At 25.8% G+C, this 25,594-nt stretch overlaps 1 protein-coding gene across 1 annotated transcript in view; it reads right to left on the bottom strand.

Moving 5' to 3' along the window:
• The window catches only part of LOC100199190 (cullin-4A), a 45,716-nt gene extending 20,531 nt beyond the window's left edge, over positions 1-25,185 (bottom strand). The window contains exons 1-11 of the mRNA XM_065788640.1: positions 24,930-25,185; positions 24,405-24,624; positions 23,497-23,566; positions 21,495-21,568; positions 20,888-20,986; positions 17,416-17,479; positions 9,311-9,483; positions 3,060-3,246; positions 2,833-2,970; positions 2,524-2,578; positions 1,366-1,403 (exon numbers count right to left, since the gene is read on the bottom strand). Coding sequence (XP_065644712.1) covers positions 1,366-1,403; positions 2,524-2,578; positions 2,833-2,970; positions 3,060-3,246; positions 9,311-9,483; positions 17,416-17,479; positions 20,888-20,986; positions 21,495-21,568; positions 23,497-23,566; positions 24,405-24,624; positions 24,930-25,116 — 1,305 coding nt within the window. The 5' untranslated portion in view covers positions 25,117-25,185. The remainder of the gene's footprint in view (positions 1-1,365; positions 1,404-2,523; positions 2,579-2,832; positions 2,971-3,059; positions 3,247-9,310; positions 9,484-17,415; positions 17,480-20,887; positions 20,987-21,494; positions 21,569-23,496; positions 23,567-24,404; positions 24,625-24,929) is intronic.
• Between the last annotated feature and the right edge of the window lie 409 nt (positions 25,186-25,594).

Raw genomic sequence — 25,594 nt, 5'->3', positions numbered from 1 at the left:
TATTTTTAAAACTTTGATTATAAAGTTCTTGGTTTGCAAAAAACTGTATAAGTTTTTAGTTTTTGTTTTAATTGTTTAATTTTGTCATTTACACAATAATCTAAAACTTTAGTAGCAGATAAACATCGTCAAAGTCTGTTATCACAATGTCTAAAAGTCTGTTATCACAACGTTTAAAAGTCTGTTGTCACTATGTCTTGAAGTCTGTTATCAAAGTCTGTTGCCTGTTGCTTGATATCTAACTTATCTTATCTACCTAAATACAAAGCTCTAAACACAGAAAAATTGAAGTTTGTTGTGCTTTCAATAAAGTTAAGATACCAGCTAAATGAGACCAAGTATTGAGATACTTGGTAATACCAGTCTAATAATGGTATTTAAAATTAAATGAAAAAAAAAAAAAAAACTTTTTTTTGAATTATTGTCGATTCTTTTATTAAATTAAAAAAATCAAATCTCAAAAAACATTCTTTTTTTCTTCAAAAATTTTATATTTGAAAATAGCAATAACTACACTGAATGATTTTTTACAAATTTTGCTTTTTTAAATTTGAGAAAGTCATTTTCTTATAAAAACCAAAAAGACAATGCTAAAACCTTTTGAGGAAATTAAAAAGCCTTTTTTTTAAATCAATTAGTATTTGCATGCTTAGTGAACTCTTTATTTTGTTTCATAATTTTATTTGTCTCCATATGTTGTCAAATGTTCTGAATGTTAAATGATGTCCGCACAACCTGTAAAAATACTTTTTTATAGAATTTCATATCATTTATAAATTAGGTAAATATAAAATTAGGTGGAGCACAAAATAAAAAAACTCACACAAAGAGCTATAGTTCAGCAGAAATTCACATTAACACTAATGTAATTTAGTATCAAATTACAACAACAGTAATGTAATTTTATATTAAAAGGATAATTGAAAGTATTTAAAAATAATTTTTTTATAAGAAATATTTATTAGCATCAATTTTTTAAATTTGTGACAGTTTAAACCTAAAATGTTTCTTGTGTGTTCTACACTAAAATTACCTTAAAGAAATACTTAGAAAATAAAAAATGCAGTTTACCTAAGAACCCAAGTTACTAAAGTTGAACTATTGTAACTTGAACTATAGTAATTTGAAAGACCATTTAAATCAAACAAATTATTTGTTCCCTCTTGTAATAACTCGTGTAATTCAAACATATTTAGTGACCCCTTGAGAATTCAAATCACATGATTTCAACTTTATTTAAGATATATCTATACTAATTTTACTTTTTTTGATTTATTTGTTTATTTTTTGAAGTACTAACTTAAAATTAAAGCACAAGTATTAATGACTACCATGACATCAATAAATAAAGTTTTCATATATTACCTTATTTCCAGCTCTGAGTTTTATATCCACAAATTTTGCTAAACAAATAAAGTATTCAAAATAAATAAATAAATTAAATATAGAGCAAATCAAAATGAATTAAACATTTAAATAAATTTAAAATAAAATGATACTAAATTTCTGTAGTTTCAGCTTAAATATGCTGCAAATAGAATCTGCACTTAAATTGACTAATTTAGTTGCGTTTAAAAAAACCACAAAAATGCATCTTTATAATGCTAAGAAGTTTTTGTTTTTCTTATTAAAAATATTATACTTTATTGCTTTTATTGTCTTTGTTATTTTTCTTATCTTATTTCTTTTATTTTTTTTATTATTATTATTACTTCTTTTTACTTAAACCTTTATAGACTGAACTATTAAAGGATATTTTGCAGAAATAGTGTTCATAATACCATAAAAAAATTAAGTCTATCTTTTCTTCTAGAATATGTTTATTTCAACTATAACGCCAAAGGAGCATTTGCAACGAATTAATGAAAAGCAAATTACTTAAAACTATCTAAGCAACAACATTTTAATTTTCAATTTTAATTTTATTTAAATGTTTCAGTGGCCCAAAAAACTATTATGAAGAACTTTTTAAAGCTTAGAAATTTCACATAATATTTGATATTTCACATAATATATCAAGTTGTACAGAAATCCTTTGTTATCAAAGGAATATTTTATGACTAATTTTTCACTTTTACTACACTAAACACTAAGAACTAACATTAAGAACAACACTAAACACTAAGAACTTTGACAAAAAAGGCTGATAGACAAAGAAATAAGTTCATGGTAATTGGTACACCAAGGTATGGTGATTGTGCATGATGGATCAAAACTTTTTAACTCTTCTCCTTATAAATGCAAGCAATCTACCACAACACCACTACAGCATGCCGCATTTACAATAATGGTTGTAAACCTAACTTTCTGACATAAACTTCAAATTTAGTTCTCTGTGGAACTCTAAATTTACAGTTTTTTTCTTTATAAAGAAAAAATGCTTTTAGACTGACTGCAAACTTTTTTAGATAAAAAAAACTGAATTTTGAAAACTGCTCATACTTTATTGATTTTTATGTTTTATAAGCTAAGTCGTACACCTTAAAATGCTTTAACCATAAAATTAAATAAAAAATTCTATACCTATAAGTTCTGCAGGTTTGTTTGGTCGTTTGTTGATAAAATATTCAAAAGAGTCCTAGTAAAAGAAAAATGTTTCAAAATAATATTAGCAGCATTTTAAGAAACATTGCATCTGCAACAAGTTAAATGCTATAACAAACTATATGTTAAAAAAGTTACCCAAGTCAAAAAAAAACTTGATAAGTATAATAGTGAATAATGTCCCAAGATCTAATTAAATCATGCCACTAACAATTTACATAAACCTAACTATATTTGAAGAAAAATTGTTTTACTAAACTATTTGATATATTAAAAACAAATATTTACTTTCATAGTAATGATAAACTTTTCATTTTTGTTAAATGACTCTTCAATAAGCATGTCTAACTTCTCTTTAAATTCAAGCAATTCTTGTACCATGTATTTATCTCTTTCTGTATCATTAATTATTGTAAGACCTTTTACCTTAAAACAAAATAAATTACACTTTTTAAAAAATTCTTTTTAAAAGCTGAATTATTTAAAAATTAAAGAATAGATGAAAATATTGCCACCTTTATGTAAGCACCAAAATATTCGCACAAACTATCCAGCCCGTTTTTTACCCTTGAAAATAAATTGTACATAAGCAAAAGATGAACATTTGCACTGCAATCCATTAAGTAGTTAAACCCTTTGTTGAGTATATTTGTAAGATGACAACTGATCATTTGATTTTCAACAGAACTGATCAAAGCTTTTCTAAAGAAAAAAGAAAATACAACAAGTAGCCTTAATAAATGCAACATAAATCAACTGAAAACCACTCAACAAACCTCTATAAAGAAAAAAGAAAATACAACAAGTAGCCTTAATAAATGCAACATAAATCAACTGAAAACCACTCAACAAACCTCTATAAAGAAAAAAGAAAGTACAACAAGTAGCCTTAATAAATGCAACAATCTATTAAATATCCCTCAACAAACCTTTATAAATAAAAATATAAGAACATTCAAAACATTTTCATTTTCAAGTTTTGTTTAAAACAACAAAAACTTTTTTAAACAGAAAAAATAAAAAGAAGTACAATAAAAAATCAATCGTTTTAACAAAAATACACTAAAAATAAAGTTTGGTAAAATGTGTCTTTTTTTTAATAATTTCCAGAGCAAAAACTTTTATATCTGATAACATTTTTATTAAAGAACAAGAGAAGATTATACTTTAAAGAGGAGATTATACTTTGATTATCTTTTGAAGATTATCTTTTGAAGAGATTATACTTTGTAAGAATAACCACTACTCTTGTTAAAATAAAAAATTAAAAAAATTTGGTAAAAAATGTTATATAATCAATCATTTTAAAAATATTTAAAATACAAATATAAAATGTATTAAAATAGAATAATAAAAATATATTAAAAGTTTGGTCAAATACTTTGTGCGCTTTAATAATTTTTAAAAGAACACACACATATATTCAGACTTGGCCAGGAAGGCAGGCGATTTCACGCCATAATACAACCAAGCAAATACTATTTGATTTTGAAAATTTGACCAGAGCTGTTAATATGTTTTGAAAATTAAACATTTTATTGTATAATTTTCAAAACATATTAACAGATTTAAGATTTTTTCAGCACATTTTAAAAACGCGCTGAAAAATTATCTCAACTATGAAAAAACTTAAAAAAACTTATTGTAAAAGAAGCAAATAAATTATCATTAAAAAAATGGCGAAAAATAAAATAAATTCAAACTAAAACAAAAAAAAATTAAATTGAAACTTAACTAAAATAAATAATAAACTATAACAATAAGATTATTTAAATTAGGTTTGGAATAAATAATTTTTAATTGTTTATCTTTACAAATGCTTTTATAATACAATATTATGCGAAACCCTTTTTAAATAAAGTAACTTACATCTAACAATTGCTTAACAAATGCTCACATTTAAAAGTTAAAAAAATAATTTTTAATTCTTCGCAGTAATATAAACAAAAGAAAAAATAACTAAATCATTTATCTAAAAAGATAATGTAATTTTTTTTTTATTTAAAGACATTTATAATAAAAAATATATACTTATAAATATAATTTTTGTTTGTTGATTTTATACTTGGATGGCATGCAAGTTTGCAATTGTACCCAGATTTCTTCAGGGCTTCTTGATAAGGAGGAATACTATCTTTAAAAATCGATTCACTTGATGATGCTGCTGATAATTTTAATTCAATAGTCTTAGGAATACTTTTTATTACACTCGGTGGATGTTTAGAACTAGTATGGATATAATCTAGTATATCATCTGGTTTGTGGTATGGCTGAAAAGAACCATAAGGTTTAGCGTTAAATCGAGATTTAATGCTAAACCTTAACTATTTTCAAATTACATTTAATTGGGATATAAAATTGTTATTTTTAAAAATTTGTACAAAATATTTCTTATCTTCTCCATTTCCTGACCACTTTTGTTTCTAAATATAGCTAATCCATCATCTCGATATATACCGAAACTACTTTTTTCATAAAACTGTGAGATTTGATGCAAAATAAAAATCTGGGTACAATTGCAAACTTGCATACCATCCAAGTATAAAATCAACAAACGGCAATCATAAACGCAAGATAATTTAGTATAATTCTCCTTTCAGTGCAAATGTTGTAACAAAAATAGGTAAATGTTTTTTTTACCTCATCGACCACCACTTTCCAGTTAACCACAGACTTTGTAAAATGTTTAATAGAAATACAACCAAAACTAGTTATTCCTGCATGCCAAATATAAAAACCATTATCAACTCTCACAATAAAAACACTTTACATAAGGAGGCAAAAATTAATGAAAAGACATGCAACTGCATTGACAAATCCAAATGCCCAATGAACAATTATTGTCTTTCTAACAGCATTGTTTATCAGGCCACCATTTATTCAAACAACCCGGAATACAAAGAAAAAGTGTATTTTGGACTCAGCAAAACATCTTTTAAATTTCAGTATGCAAACCATTTAAAATCCTTCAATGCAATTAGATATAAGAATGATACAGAGTTATCTAAAGAAGTATGGAAATTTAAAGAAAAAACTTTACACCTTTTGTCAGATGGAAGATTGTTTAACAATGCAAACCATACAACCCAGCATCAAAAGTTTGCAACCTCTTTTTGAACAAGAAGTTTGAAATTTTGAGAAAAATAAAGGAAATGAGGAAATCAAATGAGGAAATAAGGAAATTATTTTTGTGCCTGCACTTTGAGATTATTTCACTCCTTGTGTAAAGGAGAAAACCTACTTAACACAGGGAGTGAAATAATCTCAAAGTGCAGGCACAAAAATAATTTCCTTATTTCCTCATTTGATAATGCAGATTGATCCAGGTTGGTTTACATCACATTTAACCCACGTTATACTTTAAAACTTCCAAAATTTTGTTTCCATGGAGTCATTAGAACTGACACCAACGTAATTCTAATTGTAATTTTAACATTTAATTTTTAATTTTGTAATATATGGCTGATGATTGCTGTTAGGCATGAAACTTAAAGTTCCATAATAAAAGTTTTTTCTTTTTTGTTTTTAATTATATATATATATATATATATATATATATATATATATATATATATATATATATATATATATATATATATATATATATATATATATATATATATACACATATATATATAATTATAAAAAAAAAATGCCTACATAAGACAAACCTGTCTTATGTAGGCATTTTTTTGCAAAAAAAAAACACGATATTTGCCGTAAAAAAAAAAAAAAAAAAAAATCCTTAATTTCTGAAAAATACAGTCAACACTGTAAAAAACAGTCATGAATAGCCCCTGTATATATATATACATACACACACACACGCATATATATATATATATATATCAGGCCTTGTTACAAGATTTCGCTGCGTAGCGAAAACGCGTCATGCATTTTTAAGTAACTCAACTCAGCAAATATATTTTGCATCGTTAGAAGTTATATTGCGTCACTAGCGTCTTTACAAGTACCGCATCGTAATTAAAGTTATTTTATTAATGCGTTAAAAATCATACAAACAGTTTGTTTTTTTCTCACTATAACAAAAGATACAAATAAAATCTCAGTTCTTATTTAAAAAATCATTTTTATTATTTTTTTTCAAATATGAACTAAATTTTATTTTGAAAAAAATATTTTTTTCATGAAACGTAAAAAAATGTTTGTTTATTTTCTTATGATTTTACAGTTGGTTTTTGGTTATTTTATTAACTGTAAATTTTTTCTTATTTAATTTGTGAACTTTTTTTAATAATGTTTTTAAACAATAAAGAGTTTTTTTTTCTTATTTATCAGTTACCGATAACATATTCGCGATCATAATTTATTTTCATAAATTAAACGAACGTCATTAAAACTTTACGTTATTGAATTAACAATAAACAAAATATCTTATTAATAAAATATTTACATCAAAATAAATCATGCATTTTTTTAACTATTATGACTAAAAATAATTTTTATATTCAAAAGGAATTTATATGTTTAATTCCATAAGATAAAACTTAAAACACTTTATTTTTTTTAACTACTTTTTAACAACAACAACAAAAAATTATGAAACAAACTGTTTCTTTAACAAAAAATCTATTAGTTTACAATTGCGGTTAAATGCTTTTACTTACGACTTTATTTCTTCTGAATAAACGTCACGTTAACGACAATCAAAAGATAATTTAAATATTCTAAAAGATAAAAGTTTTTGCGTAGCGCTAAACTGCTGAACGCGTAGGCAAATCGCCTTTTCGCAAGCAAAATGCGAGCTGCGTAACGCTTCTTAACAAGGCCTGATATATATACATATACATATATATATATATATCTATATATATATAGATATAGATATATATATATATATATATATATATAGATCTATATATATATACAGGGCTTGTGATGAAGAAAATCATCAAGCGTGTTATATCACGCTCGTAAAATTATGATATGTTGTCATCGAGCGCAATTATATGTGCTCGGGGTTAGGGCCGCGAGAGCGATCTTGAAATTTGAAAATTGCGGAAGACTGTGTTTATAAAAAGCTTTCTATTTGTTATACGACTTTCATTCATCAATGTTTGAAGTAGCATCTACAACAGTGCATTTATACTACTACAACGATGTATTTTTTTATACTTCCCAACTTCTTGTTTTATATTTGCGCCAGATCACTATTTTTTTAAACTAATAATGATGAAAAAAAACGCAACCAAACAAAAATGCAAGTGCTTAATAAGTTCTTATAATTGAAGAATAAATTTGTGGCTAAACTTTTTTGCTTTCGTTGTTTTGATATGTATTTAAAATGCTGTGAAATTAATATTTACGATTAACGGTTTTTATATTTCTTGATATTTTTTTAATAATTAATTTTTTTCGTAAATTAATAATTATTAAATATATTTTTTTATAATTTCTTATTTAAATAACGCTTTTTCTTATCGTCAAAAAATTAGATAACACAAGAACAATTTGAAATTCTTCAAAACTATTAGTTGTAAGTCAAATAAAAGATTTTCTCCTCAACTGTTGTCAGCGGTATATATTACATAAGTTTTAACTGCCTCATTAAAAAAAGAATTCTGTAGAAAAAAAAGAATGCTGTAGCATTGCTCAAAAAAACATTATTTTACTTAAGTTTTTTACCTTTTTTCTCTTTCATTTAGATTTTTTTTCAAGTTAACATTTTTTTTAACTTTATCTAAGTTTAGTTTTTTAACGCATTTTTGAAATAATTCAACACTTAACATTAAGCTTATCATCAAGCAAATGTGTAAACCATGTGTAGAATATTATTAACAATAAATAAAATAAATCTTATATTATTATAAGGATATAAGTATAAGGAAGATAGAGTTTTACTGTTAATTCGACAAGTTTTATCATTACCTAAAAAATTTAATTACAAATATTTTATAAAAAAAACCATATAAAAGCTTATTATTTTTTCTGTCATAAACTTTTGAACGAGCGTGATTTTATACTCTCGTTATAAGCTGAGCAAGCATTGTTTATTGGGCCTAGAAGGTTTAAAAATACCGTTTACGGGCATGTTTCACGAGCACAGCGGGATCGCGCCCGCTTCATTACAAGCCCTGTGTATGTATGTATGTATGTGTATATATATATATATATATATATATATATATATATATATATATATATATATATATATATATATATATATATATACACACACACATATATATATATATATATATATATATATATATATATATATATATATATATATATATATATATATATATATATATATATATATATATATATATATATATATATACATATATATATATATATATATATATATACATATATATATATATATATATATATATATATATATATATATATATATATATATATATATATATATATATATATATATATGCAGCACTTGGAATTAGGAAAAATAAGACTTAAAACTGTTTTTGGTTAGCACAAACTTTAGAAATAGGGTTCAACAAATTAATGAACTGCAACAATTTAGCATAAAATTGAGAGAAAATCAAACGCTGAGTTCACTGGCTTTTCTTTCAAACATCAGCATTTAAAAGATTGAAAATACAAAAGCAGTATTTTACCAATTTATTAGGAATTTAAATGAAACTTAGTTTTGCTGATTTTATTTAAATTTTTTTCTGGAGTTTTTTCTGTTTTATCTTAAATAAAATGTTTGTTTTAACTTATATAGAAAATTGCTACCTAATAATTTTACTTCTTGTTAATACATAGTTATGATTACCTAGTACATGGTTCTAAATAATGAAAAAGTCGCTCTGATTCTTCTTTTAATCGTCTTTCCACATGTTGTAAATAGTTTGGAACATCTACTTTTGACATTAATGTATTTCCTTCAATCAAATATAACTGATCAGTCTCTTTTAAAAAAACTGGTTCAAATATTTGTTGGTACATCTAAGCAAAACAAAATAAAAATAGATAAAATAATCTACAAATTAATTTTGATTATACATTGTTGTAAAAAGAAATTTAAATAAATGCTTAAAAAAACTGTGCCGTTTAGATTGAGGAGGTTAAACAAAGTGTATGTAAACATATAAAGGAGAAAAATGGGGGAGGGGAAGGTTGGCATTAAAATAAATTCACTTATAAACTAAAAAAAGATGTTTATGAGCTAATTTTTAACATGTTTTCAATTTTTTTTTTTTTGGCCAATTTTGGTCTTTGTTAAAACATCAAATAATAAAAAAAATTAACTATAATAAGCTTAAGAAAAATATAAGACCACCAAAAAAACTGCATCATCAGCATAACTTCACTTTTACTTTATGCTTAGTTACGCACATTAATTACACTTAACACAACTAGCTTAAAACCAAAACCGAGAATTCACAGCTGCAGGAGCAACTTTTAACATTGGTAAATAACTGTTGACAACATTTAAAGCTTAAAACTTCAAAGATGTAATAAGATCAGACCTGTGTATGAGAGTTAGAATGTCAAACTTGATTAATGATATTACTAAAGATTTGCCAAAAGCCTCTAAAACTTAACTTCTAAGATTTTTAAAATAGGTGATCTAATAGTCTGAGAATAAAATGGACCAGAGCATCAGATAATGCCTTTAGCATTGATTTCCTGTAATAATAAAAGATGTTTTTGAAATTTTTTTTTTTTGAAAAAGATGAAACAAAAGTTTATGATCAGAAATAGCAGTTGCATAAGGAGAAAATCAAAAGTGAAACTTGAAACTTGAAACTGATGAAAAGAAGCAAAAGATTCCATGCTCACCTGAATCCAGGAGATTATAAAGAAAGCAAAATTGATAACAGAGAGACAAATGAAATCAGTCATAGTACCATCACAAAATCATAAAAAGAATCAAAGTCAGCTTTAGTAGCAATAGCTTTATTAGTAGTAATAGCAGCTTATTTAGAGTAATAGCTTTATTAGTAATAGTAGATTTTTTTATTAATATTTTCACATACCTTATTTGCATTATTAATAATAATGAATTGAACTCAATCTTAGATTGTGAATGACACTGTAATATAATAAAAAATACACCCTACAAAAATACACCCTAAGCAATAAGCTCTCCAATAAGCATCTAGATATTAGATGAAGAACGGGTGCAAGGTTAATAAAGATTTTCTGCTTACCCCTAAAGTCTTTGCCAAGGAGCTCTTCTACAAGACAGTAGGTGAATGCAGGCTATAGATATTTAATATAGATATAAGTATTTTTATTGAGACATAATCTTTAGGCTTTACTCAACAAAGACTCAAAGACAGGGGTATTTTAGGCTAGATTTAATTTCTCCTAGTCTTTGCCTAGAAAAGCAGATCCTACAAGGCAGCAGCTTATGAGACAGAATGTACTGACACCATAGCAGATGTATATGATGCCAACATCTCAATATGACAACACCTCAACATCATCTTACCATAAAAACACCTTTATTAATTAATGAAAGTGTAAACATGATAAAGATTTTTCACAGTGTGATAAAAGAGACAAATCATTCAGTCAAACGATTGTTAGGTCATTACATTTATCTTATTACTTTAAAATTTAAATAATGGAAATTAGGTGTATTTTTTTCTTCTTTTTTAAAAGTTTAACAATTATGACTCTACTTGTGATGAAAACCTCACTTTGTGTGATTTTCACCACAACTAAGCAGCCTCACCTGCCCCAATATCATTACCTAAAAATTAAAATTAAAATTATTTGTTTATGAGTTAAACAAACATTGATTATACCATGTGACAATGTTTTATATTTATTACACCACTAATTTCTAATAGAAACCTTAATTTATGCATCAACAGTAACTTATGCATAAATAGTAACCTATAATTAATATATTTTTAACTTATTAAGTTTATTGTTTTGAATTTCAATACAACAGGGGTAGTTGCATAGAACTTGTGTGTCAAAGGATATATATATATATATATATATATATATATATATATATATATATATATATATATATATATATATATATATATATATATATATATTAGGGTGTGTCGATTTTTTTTTTTTTTTTAAATTTGAAAAACGGCAAGATGACTTTTGGTGAAGAATTTTACGGGGATTCCGAATCCGCAAAAAAAAATTAAAAAAAAGAATGTCTTGCTGGGTGGGTCAGCACTTTTTTTAACGGAAAACTTTTTTCATATTGTAGACAAAATGTGACGGTAGAGTTTTAACGACAGCTGTTAAATTAGTTAATTAAAATTGTATTACTTAAGCAATATAATTTTATTATCTAATAATTATTCACAACTATTGATAAATAAGTGACAAGTATGATACTAAAATTAAATTTTGACTATAAAAGCGATTAAATAAGATTATATATTATAAAGAAAATTTGATTATATATAAACATACAAAATAGAAAAAATTGTAGAAATTAATATGGCATCTTTTAACAAAAAAATAACAATAAAGACAAGAAACATGAAAAAAACCTCAATAACTGAGTTAATTGGTACTGGAAAGGAGTTGCTACTATCTGAACTTCCAACATATAGAGACACACTTCGATATGCAGCCCTTTTAAGAGAACAGTGTGATAAAAACTCCAGAAACTTTTTAATAAAAGATATGGCAAAAAAGGTTGCATGTGCCGTTATTACCCAGTGGCAAAATTTGGTTTGAATTTGGTTGCAAAGTTATTTGTAAACAACAAGCCCACATTACATGCAACTGCTCTAAGGAATATAAAATTCCTATAATAGACGTTTTTTATATTAAAACCGAAAGAGATAAAGTTGGTGCTAAAGGTTTGCTTCAAATATCTTCCAAAGATATGCCTGAACACAACAGACAGGTTAAAAAATTATATAACCATTCTAATAAAGAAGCTTTTAAGAGAAAAAGGGCAAACAGCATAACAACAAATACAATTTTAAACAATGATTTTTCAATGACTGAAGATGAACTTACTAATGAAGAATTTAACACAGAACCTAGTACTTCAAATTCGAAAGTAAAAAAGTCTAAATATAATACTAAAAGTGTACGAAATGTCGCAATACATAGTCTAAGGTAAAATATATACTTTTTATTTTAAATTAAACAAAATTCTTTATTTAACTATCTAAAAACAAATTCTATTTTTAGATACGGAGTTTCTTCTAGAGCTGCTGCGGCTTTGACTACAGCTGCCTGGATTGATGCTGGATTGATTACTGAGAAAGATACACAGTTTATTGTTGACCATAAAAAAATTGTAAGAGCTCAAGATAATGTAATGAATGAGTTGAAAAATAAAACTTTAAAATATATAGGCAATGGAAACATCAATTGTATTTTCTTTGATAGTAGAAAAGACGTTACCAAAGTAAAGGTAGAAGTAGAAGGATCCAGTCGGTTTTTTCCTGGATCTATTAAAGAGGAACATTACACTACATGCATGGAACCAGGTGGAGGATTTTTGTTTCAATTTACTCCACAAAAATCATCTGAAGAAAAAAAGCATGCCGAAATAGTTGCCGATCATTTAGTCGAATGGATGATTCAACATGGTGTTGACAAAATAATTCAAGCATTGGGAGGCGATTCTACAAATGTTAATACTGGATGGGAAAGAGGTGTCATAAAATTTGTCGAATTAAAACTTGATAAAAAGTTGAACTGGCTAATATGCGCTCTTCATACAAATGAACTACCCCTCAGACATCTAATAGTTGAATTAGATGGAAAAACACTTTCAAACAACAAATGGTCCGGTGATTTAGGAAAACTATTGGATACAGTTACAGATTTGGAAATAAACAAGAACTTTGAAATGGTAACTTTAGGTGAACCACTTATTGTTTTGCCAGACAAAATAGTTAAGGATCTTTCGTCTGATCAAGCTTACGGATACAGAATTGTAACAGCAATAAGATCTGGAGTTTTACCTGAAAATTTAATAAACCTTGAAATTGGTCTCATTGAATGAGAAACCTTGAAATGTTTCTCATTCAAGATGGTTTACTACTGCCAATTGTTTCTGTAGATTGTGGGTTTCAGTTCATTTTTTAACAGAAAAGAACCTTAGAAACCTACGCTTAATTATTGAATTTATAGTTGGTGTTTATTTTCCTTGCTGGTTTCAAATTAAGGTAAAACATTCCTGGATAGATGGACCTAGGCATATTTTATTCCAATTGAAACAATTAAAATTTCAAAAAAAAGAAGTTTTTGGAATAGTAATAAAAACTGTAAAAAGATCTGCATGGTTTGCATTTAGTGAGTGCATTATTCAGACTCTTTTGTGTTCCAACAATGAAGAGGAACGAAAGTTCGGAGTGCAAAAGATACTAGAAATTAGAGGGGAAGGAGATGATAACACCCAGTTTGGAGATGATTCAGTAAGAAGTCGCAAAACACCATGCATAGTTACTGATGCTGATAAATTAACCAATCTAATTGATTGGAAAGATTCATTATACGAACCACTTCTTACTACAAGCCTCACAACCCATGAAATCAGAAATTTTTTTTACCAGCCTATGGTTGTTCCAGATTGGCCATGTCATTCACAATCCATCGAACGTTGTGTTAAGCAGGTTTCTTTTTTTATCTAATTATAAGAATACAATAATTTATTTAAAATTGTTCCATAATGAAATTATTTTTACTGTTTTATATAGGTTACAGAGGCTTGTTCAAAAACATATTCGCATGAAAAGAGAGAAGGATATATTAGAGCACAAGACGTCAGCAGGAGTTTCATGAGCAAAAACAATTCTAAATTTAACTTAGCTGGAATTACCAATTTTAAATAAAATTTATTAACTATTATTTGTTACTTATATGTAAATTTAAAAAATATTTTTTATACGAAATATTGAAATTAAAATGCAAATAAATAATTTCTTTCTCTAATTTTATTATAACTTTGTATTTTGACATAATTTTGTCATTTTTTCTATAATAAAGCGGATCTTACAAGATATAATAAAGTGGATCTTATTTTATTTTTACGGATTCGTATTCCTTGTGCAATTCTTTACAAAAATAAAATACCCTTATATTTAAAGCATAATAATAACTGGAAAAGACGGCACACACTACAGCTACATGGAGTGTTAAAAGTATAAAAAATGGCATTAATTTTTATAAAAATAACATTCACAAAAACCAACTTTATGTGGTTATTTTTACAACTTTTTAACCAAATATGAAACTTTCATAAAATTCAATATTGTTTATATTGAGTTTATCAAAAATATTACAACTTCTATTTTTTGTAAATATATTTTCTCTTTAAATAGTCACATTTTAGTCAGTTTACCTTTCAAAACTAAGCGTTCCCCCGTCTAAAATCTAATTTTTTTATTTTTTTTGCAGATTCGGATTCCTTATAAAATTCTTCACAAAAATGTACACCCAATATTTTAAAATTCGATAAAAAAATAAACGCACTCTACCGTCACATTTTGTCTACAATATGAAAAAAGTGGATTATTTTTGTAAAAATGCCCTTCACAAAAACTCACTTTCTGTGGTTATTTTTATAAATTTTGCACCAAATATGAAATTTTCCTAAAGTTCAACTTAATAGTTATTAAGTTTTTCAAAAATTTAAAAAAAAAAAAAAAAGATTTCAATTATTATTTCCCTCCGTTAATTAGTCATATTTTAGTCATTTTTCCGTTAAAAAAAGTGCTGACCCACCCAGCAAGACATTCTTTTTTTTAATTTTTTTTTGCGGATTCGGAATCCCCGTAAAATTCTTCACCAAAAGTCATCTTGCCGTTTTTCAAATTGATAAAAAAAAAAAAATCGACACACCCTAATATATATATATATATATATATATATATATATATATATATATATATATATATATATATATATATATATATATATATATATATATATATATATATATATATATTTTTCTTTGGTTTGACATCTAAACTTACCATTTGTGGTAAAAAAAAAGTGACAAAATCAAGTACACTTTATGCATAAACCATTAAAATTAATTAAGAAAACAAATTAAATTTAGTCTTTTTTTACTTAAGTCTTTTTTAAAAACCACAAAAACGCAACTTTATAGACTAGAATGTTTTTTATTTTTTTAATAAAAATAAAAACATTCTGAATGTTTGTATTTGAATTTTTTTTACTGTTTACATACATCGACTGACAAATATGTAGAACATGCGAGGAGTGCTGCTATATTGCCTGAGAGTTTAAACTTTATGGTAAAAATTAAATAGGACCTAGCAAGAGTATGTGTGTGTGTGTATATATATATATATATATATATATATATATATATATATATATATATATATATATATATATATATATATATATATATATATATTCCTTTTTTCATTAAACTATGCATCATTAAATTAAGCAATACATTTTGGTATATACAAAAACTTTTTATCTATAAAATTAGAACTTTTAAAAGATTTTTCATCTTATTGTGTAATTTGCTTTTGAATGATTTGATGTGTAAAAATTAATATATTATAATAATAATAATAATAATAATAACAATGATAATAATAATGTAAATTTGTGTGAAAATTACATACAAATCTTGTTTACTTATTATTGATTATTTATCTGCACAGTATTCCTTATAGTATATAGTAGAGATGCCACAAATAGTGATATTTGGCTAGGCACTCAGATGAATACCAAATACTTGGCTGTCGTATATTCGGCGACACTTAATTATTTTGAAGGTTCTGATCTACTTTGTTGAAATGTCAACTACACTGCAAGCGTTTCTGTTTCATTTGTGACTAGGTTGTGTTACAGTATGCATTACTTGTTGAGTGTTTAATCAAATTTTTAAACTATATTAACATATAAGAGTATCAAACTCTTTAAACTATTCAAAAAAATTTCCAAAACAACCAGCTCGGGTATATCTTGCATTTCTGAGGTAATTTCAAAAGATGCTAAAGATAGATATAGCACAAAGAACTCCAAACTTACTAAAAATGATATCTTCACGACAACTTGAACTTAAAGCATGGTTTAACTTTAATGAGAATAATTAAATGATTGCTTTTTTTATTAATGCACGTTCCAAAACTAATTTTCTGGGATTAGTTAAAACGCAACGAGCAAAACAAAACAAAAAAATTGAAATGCTCTGAGAAAAATCGAGGTGTGTGACAAATATAACAATTTTTTTTAGTGAAAGGTTAATTCATACCAGTAAAAGGCCAATCTTTCTCAGTGAAAGGCTGTTGACACCAATGAACTGGTTTCTAGTACCACCTGTGACAATTTATCTCCGCTTTGTAAGAAAAAGAAATGTAAGCGAAACAATCAAATCGATCTCTACAGAAAATATGCACAAAATGTGGACAAGAAAAATTCAATTGGAAAAGGAAATTGGTTTTTACGTGAAACTGTTTGCTTAAATTAGACATTATAAGCGGTGGTTAGCAAACACAAAACATCCTAACAGAACTTGCTAAAGAATACCGAATAGTCACTGAATATTTGTGACATCTCTAATATGGGCTTTTTATTCCTTATGTTATATAATGGGTTTTTTATTCCTTATATTATACAGTGGGTTTTTTATTACTTATATTATATAGTGGATTTTTTATTACTTATATTATATATTGGGTTTTTTATTACTTAAATTATGCAGTGGGTTTTTTATTCCTTATATTATATAATTGGTTTTTTTATTCTTGATATTATATAGTGGTTTTTTTATTTGTAAAAGATTTTTATTTATTATTAAAAGATTTGTATTTACTTGTGAAAGATTTGTGTTATATAAAATGTAAAACACTATACAAAAAATTAAACTCTTTAACATAAACCAGAGTTTTTTTTACCAGATTTTTACCGAGCATTATTAAACAAAAAATAATTTGGCCTTACCTGAAGATCAGCTAGCATTTTTATTAATCTCTTCAGTAAACTTCTGTCAACTGTTTCGCTATTGCTACCATTTTATAAACAAATGTAAAATCAACACTTTATATTGATAAATATGTAACATGAGAAAAAAGTAAAAATACGAAATAAACAAAGAAAAAATATATATGCATGTATATGCATATATATATATATATATATATATATATATATATATATATATATATATTATATATATATATATACAAACATACATACATACATACATACATATATATATATATATATATATATATATATATATATATATATATACATATATATATATATATATAGAAATATATATATATAGCTGCGAAATTCTAAAGATTTCAGGTCAGCACAAGAGTGCCTTACTTAAAAAACATCAGGTCGACAAAAAATTTGTTTTGATTTTTTGCTTTCTGTTATGAAAAGGATAATAACTATATGATTATAAAAGGATTGCTTTATAAGAGCATAGCTATAAACAATATTTTAAAAAATGTAGCAATTAAACTTTACTCCAGGTATAAGTAAAATTGCTTTACGCGTATTAAAGTGACAGTAACTCAACGCTTTAAAACAAGACCTGGAAGTCTAAAAAATGGTCTGAAAAGTTATCCTTTTTTATGACTGATGTTCTACATACAAACGTTTCTGTTGCTAATTTAGCGCAGTCTTTATTTTTATTGTTATTTTTTAAAAGCTCTGAATATTAGCAAGTTTTTACATCAAATTAAAATTACTTCATCTGAACCATTTGCTAGAAAGCTGCAGGGCTTAAACCCCCCATTTTTCAATAACAGTTCTGTTAGGCATTATGACTTATTTTGAGTTTGCTATGTGTAATCACGCATCTTACTTTTTTTTTTTTTTTTTTTTTGTTATTTCACCTTCCCAAGGCCCAGAAGGCCACTACAAATGAGGAGGCTACTTAATTGTGGTTATAACCCTCTCTCAACTCTATAACTCTGAAACACGAACCTTGACGAACAAGGCCGCTGCGCGGAGAAACAAGTTGAGCGCGGTACTACCAGGGAAGTGGTGGGGATCGAACTCGGAACCTCTCGCTTATGAAGCGAGCGCTCTACCACTACACCACTACCGCACTTTCAATGGATTTAATAAAAACCTTAAGTTGTATCAAATTTAAAAAAAGTTTAATGTTTTTTAATTAACATGTTCTTCTTCACATGTGTTTAACATAACTATACCAAGACTAAACTTAATATACTTTCTGATCTTAAATAACATTGAAAAAACCATAAACATCTAAATGTTTACGGTTTGTTTAATATTATTTAAGATCAAATGTTACAGTTATGTTTAAAGTTTTAACTAATAAAATAAATTATTAGATTTTAAAACTTAATAAAATGTATATATACTATTTCTATATTTCGCAAAAAAAAAGTTGTCAAAAAAGCGGTATTGTATGCAATTGAACAAGGCAGAACTACAAGAGATATTTCAGGTCAATTTGCAATAAAAAAATCAAAAGTTGCAGATATAAATAAAGATATAAGGAAAGAAATAACAATAATCTCTCCCAAGTCAAAAGACCTCAAACATCATCAGAAAGACATGATAAAATTTTAATTCATGCAGCAAATTATGAACCATGCAAAAATGTTGACTTGTTAAATGCTGAAATAAAAGAATTTCATTATGTGAAATGTAATGTTGACACAACCAATCGTTGTTTAAAATCTGAAAATCTATTTAGAAGATCCCCTGTAAAGAAAACTTTTATTTCTATAAAGATTTGAAAAGCATATATAAAAATTGCTCATGAACATTTGAACTGGGCAAAAGATATTTGATCAAAAGTACTTTTTAGTGATGAATCAAAGTTTATGTCTTTTTGATCTTATGGTATTAGATATGTTTGCCATCGAAAAATTCATTGAAATAACCCTAAATACCAGTTGCTAACAGTAAAGAATAGAGTAAACAACAGTAAAGCATGGAGATGGTTACTACTCAAAGGGCAGATAATTGCATTCATCATTATGCTAAAGCATATCCTTTTGCCAGTGCATCTGAAATTTTGTCGGAGATATTCCCAACTTTTGCACCAAGTGTTGTGAAAATTAGAAGATGTTTGTGCAAACGATCTAACTTAAATAACCATGGTCAGGCAAAAAAACCTTGCCTTTTTTCAAAAAAAATATTAGAGACCGTATTGCCTTCTGTCAAAAATACAAGCACTGGTCAGCGGAAGATTAGAAAAATGTAACATTTAGCAACAAATTGTTAATCAAACAATTTGGTTATCGTTCTACAGGTGTTAGGGGCCCGCTTTGCCAATGATACAACCCCCAGTATTTGCTTTCTACTGTAAAACATTGCCCTAATATCATGAAATGGGGTGCCTTTACAACTAATCAAAGTAGTGATTTATGGTTTATGCTTCCTAACAACACAATAAATATCCATATTTGTCTTAAAATACTTCAAAAAAACTTCAAATACTCATGAACATCACTAATACCTACAAGTTTCATCATGATGGAGTACCCTGTCACAGGGCCTAGCTTGTAAGCAGTTGGTTATGTGAGAATGGGGTTGAGATCATTGGCCCCTGGGCTGGTAACTTGCCCGACCTCAATCCCATTGAAAACTGCTGAAATCATCTTAAAAACAAAGTCCAGAAACTAAGACCCTCATCTTCGGATGATCTACAAGAAAAAATATAATATAATAGGAGTCAATTTATGACTCCTGAATATTTGAGAAAGCTCATTCACTCTATGCCTACCCGCTTAATTAATTGTTTGAATGCTAAAGGACATTATACCAAGTATTAACTTCAAGTATTCAATTAATAAAATATTTACTAATGTTTCACATATTTGATTTTTGTCAATTGTAATGGTTACTAATATATTTTGATAAAATAAATGAATAATTTTTTAAAATTTGTGTTTTTTTATGCGATGTTCCAAACTTTTGATTGTGATTGTAGTTTGGATTTGCTTCAATAAAAATAGTGTCAGTCTATCCACTTGATTGATTGCATAATGGGCAAAGATATGTACAAGGATATCATAAAGGATACTGCCACATGCTAAAGACATAGGTTGAAGCACACTTCAACCCTAGCGAAAAACTTTTTCAAGTTCAAAAAAATCTGATTAATGGAATACCCTTTTCAAAGGTCTGACCTTAATCTTTTTGAACATATATGAAAACATCTCGATCAACAAATTTCAGGTCAAAAACCAACATGTTAACAAAATTTAAAATTCTGAAACAAGAATGGGAAGAAATTGACTTTGATGTGATTATCATGCTTGTTGACTCAATGCTTCATTGCTTTCAACCAGTAATTGATGCTAAAAGCTTTTTGATGAAGTAATTAAAAATTCTACTTTAAATTAAAACATTTTCAAAAAAGACAATCTTTTACCTATTTTTATATTGAAAACAGAAAGTTGAAAACTTTTCATACCGTTCATTTTTGATAAAAAATAGTAATGCTTGTACTGTCTTTGACTGAATAAAAGGATGACCCATAATGTGTATTCTCCATAGTTGAAGTCCAACATCCCTTTAAAAACCATTGTAACTAATATATTTTTAGAAATTAATAAATAAAAAATAATAATAATAATTGATATAAAAATATTGTTTGTTCAGCGAGCAGCTAAGAATGTCGGCACTCACTTATTTCAAAGTTTAAATATTGAAAGTTAACACCTTTTAAATAAAAACTAGATACTGGTTCCACAAAAATTTCTTTTCAATACAAAAAAGTAAAACAAGTGATAATCAGACTAAAACTAATCAACTAATTAAGACAGAGGGATACTTACTAGGATAAAAAGCATAACTATCACAATCTTAATTTATTTAAGCTATAACTTATTGTGTGTGTGTTTGTGTGTGTGTGTTTGTGTGTGTGTGTGTGTGTGTGTGTGTGTGTGTGTGTGTGTGTGTGTGTGTGTGTGTGTGTGTGTGTGTGTGTGTGTGTGTGTGTGTGTGTGTGTGTGTGTGTGTGTGTGTGTGTGTGGTATGACATAAAAAATTAACAACTAGCCATAAAAATAGAAATTTACCATATGGAAAGAACTGATGAGTTTTGCAGTACATATACTCTATCAAGATACAAAAAAATGCTTCTGATCATGGTCTAGGAAACAGAAATCAAATTTAAAAAATTTTAATGCGTTCATATCTTTGATATTATTCTTGATACAATAACAACAAGATATAGATATATAAATTTATACTTTTATTATTCACATTAGTGTGATCATAAATTTTTAATTTTAAAATGATTTAAATAGTTTATTTTGAATTTTTTAATTTGCCATTTCTAACAATTTCAAACGATTGCAACAGTTGATTGAGTTAATAATAGAAAGTCTATTATTAAAAATCCTATAAATAACCCCATAACATATCTATAAAATAAGCATAAAGCAAATAAACAAGCCTGTTAAAGTAACATTAAAGTCAAAAATAACTTAATGTTATACCAAAATACTTATGCACAACTTGTAATATTAGTTAAATGTCTCCATTTCGCATGTATTCTTTTTAATAAACATTTCAAATCATTCAAATAGGCTACTTGCAACTTTATAAGCAGCTAGAGATCAAAAGTTATCATAAGAGTTATCATATAGAGTATGTTTAAAAGTAGCCATACAAGGATGTATGTTACAGGTAAATATATATTAGGTGGTTGGTTTTAAAACATTGCAACTCTAGTTACCATATTTTTATGACTAAATTTACAACTGAATCATCTTCAACATCTATTTTTTATCATCTTCATCTTCAACATTTTCATATCATTGAGAAACAAAAATCATCCATGTTACAAAAATAAATGCTGAAGGTGAATTTGAAGATGATAAAAAATAAGATGCTGAAAATGGTTCTATTATAAAAGTAATTATTTAATATTAATAAATTTTCTTTTAATTAACAGAAGAAAAAAACTTATTTAAATTTTATTTGGCCAGATTAAAGTTTATTTAAGCAGATTAAAGCAGATAAAAGTTGATTAGAGCAGTTTAAAGTGGAGTGGTGTTTAACTTATTATTTTTTGAAAATTAAATTTTTTCATATATTCAATCATAGATATGAATATATAACTCTTTACATCCATAAACCTTTGTTCTTGAATTTAGATAATCATTATTCTTTTAACATGTTATTTTTTTTTTACCATATTTGGTTTTACCTTCATTGTTTGCATTTTTTATCATCATTATTTGCTCATATCTTCTTTTGATCTTTTTATATATCCTTTTTAAAATGAAAAAATGTAACAATGTAAAAAAAAGCCATTATGTAGTAAAAATTAGTAAATAGTATAAATTATGTGCAACAGAGCTCAATTAATACCAATAAAGGTTATATAACTTACAGATACAGATTATAATAATATGAAATAAGTAAGATTTATTCATATTATTATATATTATATTAATATGAATAATATGTATTATTTATATAAAATAATTAGACAAGTTTTATCTATTTATGTATTTATTGATGTATTAATAATCAACCAGGGTCTTGAGCCAGGTAAAACTTATTCTTTATTATTTATGTATTAAGTTGTAAAACTAGTGTCTAGGGCTTTTTTGTGTTTTGGGCTTTTTTTAGTTTTTTATATACAAACAGATTTAATATACAACAAGCAGATAAAAATATAATTTAAGGGAATATAAAGGTCTGTATGCCTTAACATCAATTATAAGAGGTTATAAAACCCTAAATGATATATAATAAATAATATATAATAAATACCCTAAATAAATATGATCAAATCTTGAGTATCCATAACAACTGAAAAAAATGATTTAGCACCTGTTGCACAAGTACTTGAAAGTTAAAAACTCATAAAGGTTAAAGACGTAAAAAGAAGAAAGTTTCTGTAAAAACCAGAAAATGAAAACAGCCATAGTTTTGAAGTAGCTACTTCAAGTAACATGAAAGCTTTGAAAAGTTAACATCATTACTATCATCATCATGATCATCATTATAACTTTGAAAAATCTATTGTGATATAACAATAATACAATACAAATAAAAACAACATACCATTTGCCGACAATGTGACTCCCATTGTTTATCCATTTTTTTTAAAAAAACAAAATTATCAATAATATCAGTTTAATGAAGGTCAAAGAAAATGTTTCTTAATGATTATATTTCAACATTAACTCACTTAATACATATATTATTTATAATTCATTTATATATAATAGTTAATTCATAATTATAATAGTTTTATACTTATTTATATTTTAATTATTATTATTATTATTTATTATAATTAGAATAAGGCTTGTGTAATTTTATACTCATAATGATACAAACTGTTTGTGATTCCTTTTTTTTTTTTTGCTTTAAAAAATTTGAGTTTTCTAGGTCCTGCAGAATTTAGCAAAGGGATTGTTGAAATTGTTACTTAGTGACATTGTGTAGCATAAATACTCTGTAGTGTAGCATAAATACTCTGATAGGTATATTCTTTTACATATAAAATACTATAAGAAGTTGATTTCAATGAGGTTCTTCCCCTGAATTTCAGCATTAAAAAAGAAGATTAAAAGAAATCATATTGAAAAATGAATTTCTTTTTCCCCCTCTTTTAACCTTAAAACTGCAAAACATCCTATGCAAATCTTATGAAGCAAGAGGGGTTTTGAACTAATGGTTGAAACAATTTCTATAGTATGACAAATCACTAATCAAAAAACAGTTTTTTTTTCATTTGTTTCATTGTGATGTAAGAGAAAAAATTGCTAATTTTTTTCAGTTTTTTTTATTTTCCTCAAAACATCAAAAAATGACTTGAACTTAGGGGGAATGATGATATGATATGAGTCTTTAAAGAGTTAAAAAAAAATTAAATAGAAAAAATTAAATAGAAAACCAAATAATAAATTATATTAAATAAAACTAAAAAAAAAAAAAAAATGAAGAAAGATAAATAAAAAGGATATGAAGAAAACTCTGCAATGATAGTTTTAACATGCTCTTCGCAAACTTCTCTTAGCCTTTCATACAACTGAGACGACATATTATGTGAACACAAATTTTCTACCGCTTTGTAAAGTTCTTCAAGACTATATGAAATAGAATGTTCTAGATGTATAGCACAAACAGCATCTTTTAATTTTTCAAAAGTTACATCTTTGTAGTTATCAGGGAGACTGGGTACTACTAAAAAGATAAAAAATAAAGTCTACAATAAAAATATTGTATCGACCCCATTTTTAATTGTTATACATAAGCAAAGGCGAAAAAGTTATCTGCTAATAAACATGCATATTAAGTTTTCTTTATAATTAATTTTACAAAATTTAATGTATTTTACAATATTTATTTATTAAATTTGAAAAAATGTACAAAAGTAAACTATTTATAAAAAATAAAACTTAATAAAAACAAAAAATATTAATTAAAATACAAAGAATAATGAAAAATTTTATATTATACTCCTTTTCATTTTATTAGGCGTTACACACCTTTGAAATTTTTAATGACTAATTTCTTAGCATGATTTGGGGTTGACATAAAACCCTCATTGAGAGAAGTGTTACTTTTGTTACAATGTTTATTTTCTGCAAAAAAATTTTCCTTGATGAAGCCATTTTCTGTAATATGATTTTCTTTGTTAAAGCCATTTTTTCCATATAAGCTATCATTTTCCATTTTTTTATTTCATTATATACAAATATTTTTATTTTGCCTCCAAAAGCTAACCAAACTAGAAAAAAAAAAAAAGAAGTAATCAATCAAATTGTTAAACTAAGTTGTCAATAAAACTAAATAAACAAAAGCAGTTATCAAACTATAAACAAAAAAACTTTTAAAAACAAAGAGTATTTTAAAATGCAAAAATAAAACCATTGAAAAGTATGATCAATGTAAAACTCTGCACTACTTAAGTAAACAAAATTGGTAATATAAGAAATGTTGTGAATTTTTTTTTTAATTAATTATATCGGGCGCATACACCATATTTTAGATAATTATAGACCAACCATCATAATAAAGTTTAAAATAACAATAGATTAAGATAGGAAAACAACAAAAAAAATATTTTCTTTAGGACACCCAGATCAAAATAATTGAACACTAATAGTGTGCCTTTAAGTGATAAAACAAAAAAAATATTTTTACATCATTT

The sequence above is a fragment of the Hydra vulgaris genome, chromosome 01 (genome assembly GCF_038396675.1).
Source record: "Hydra vulgaris chromosome 01, alternate assembly HydraT2T_AEP".
NCBI lineage: Eukaryota > Metazoa > Cnidaria > Hydrozoa > Anthoathecata > Hydridae > Hydra > Hydra vulgaris.
The sequence above is the reverse complement of the archived record's forward strand: the minus strand, read 5'-3'. Positions and strand labels throughout refer to the sequence as shown.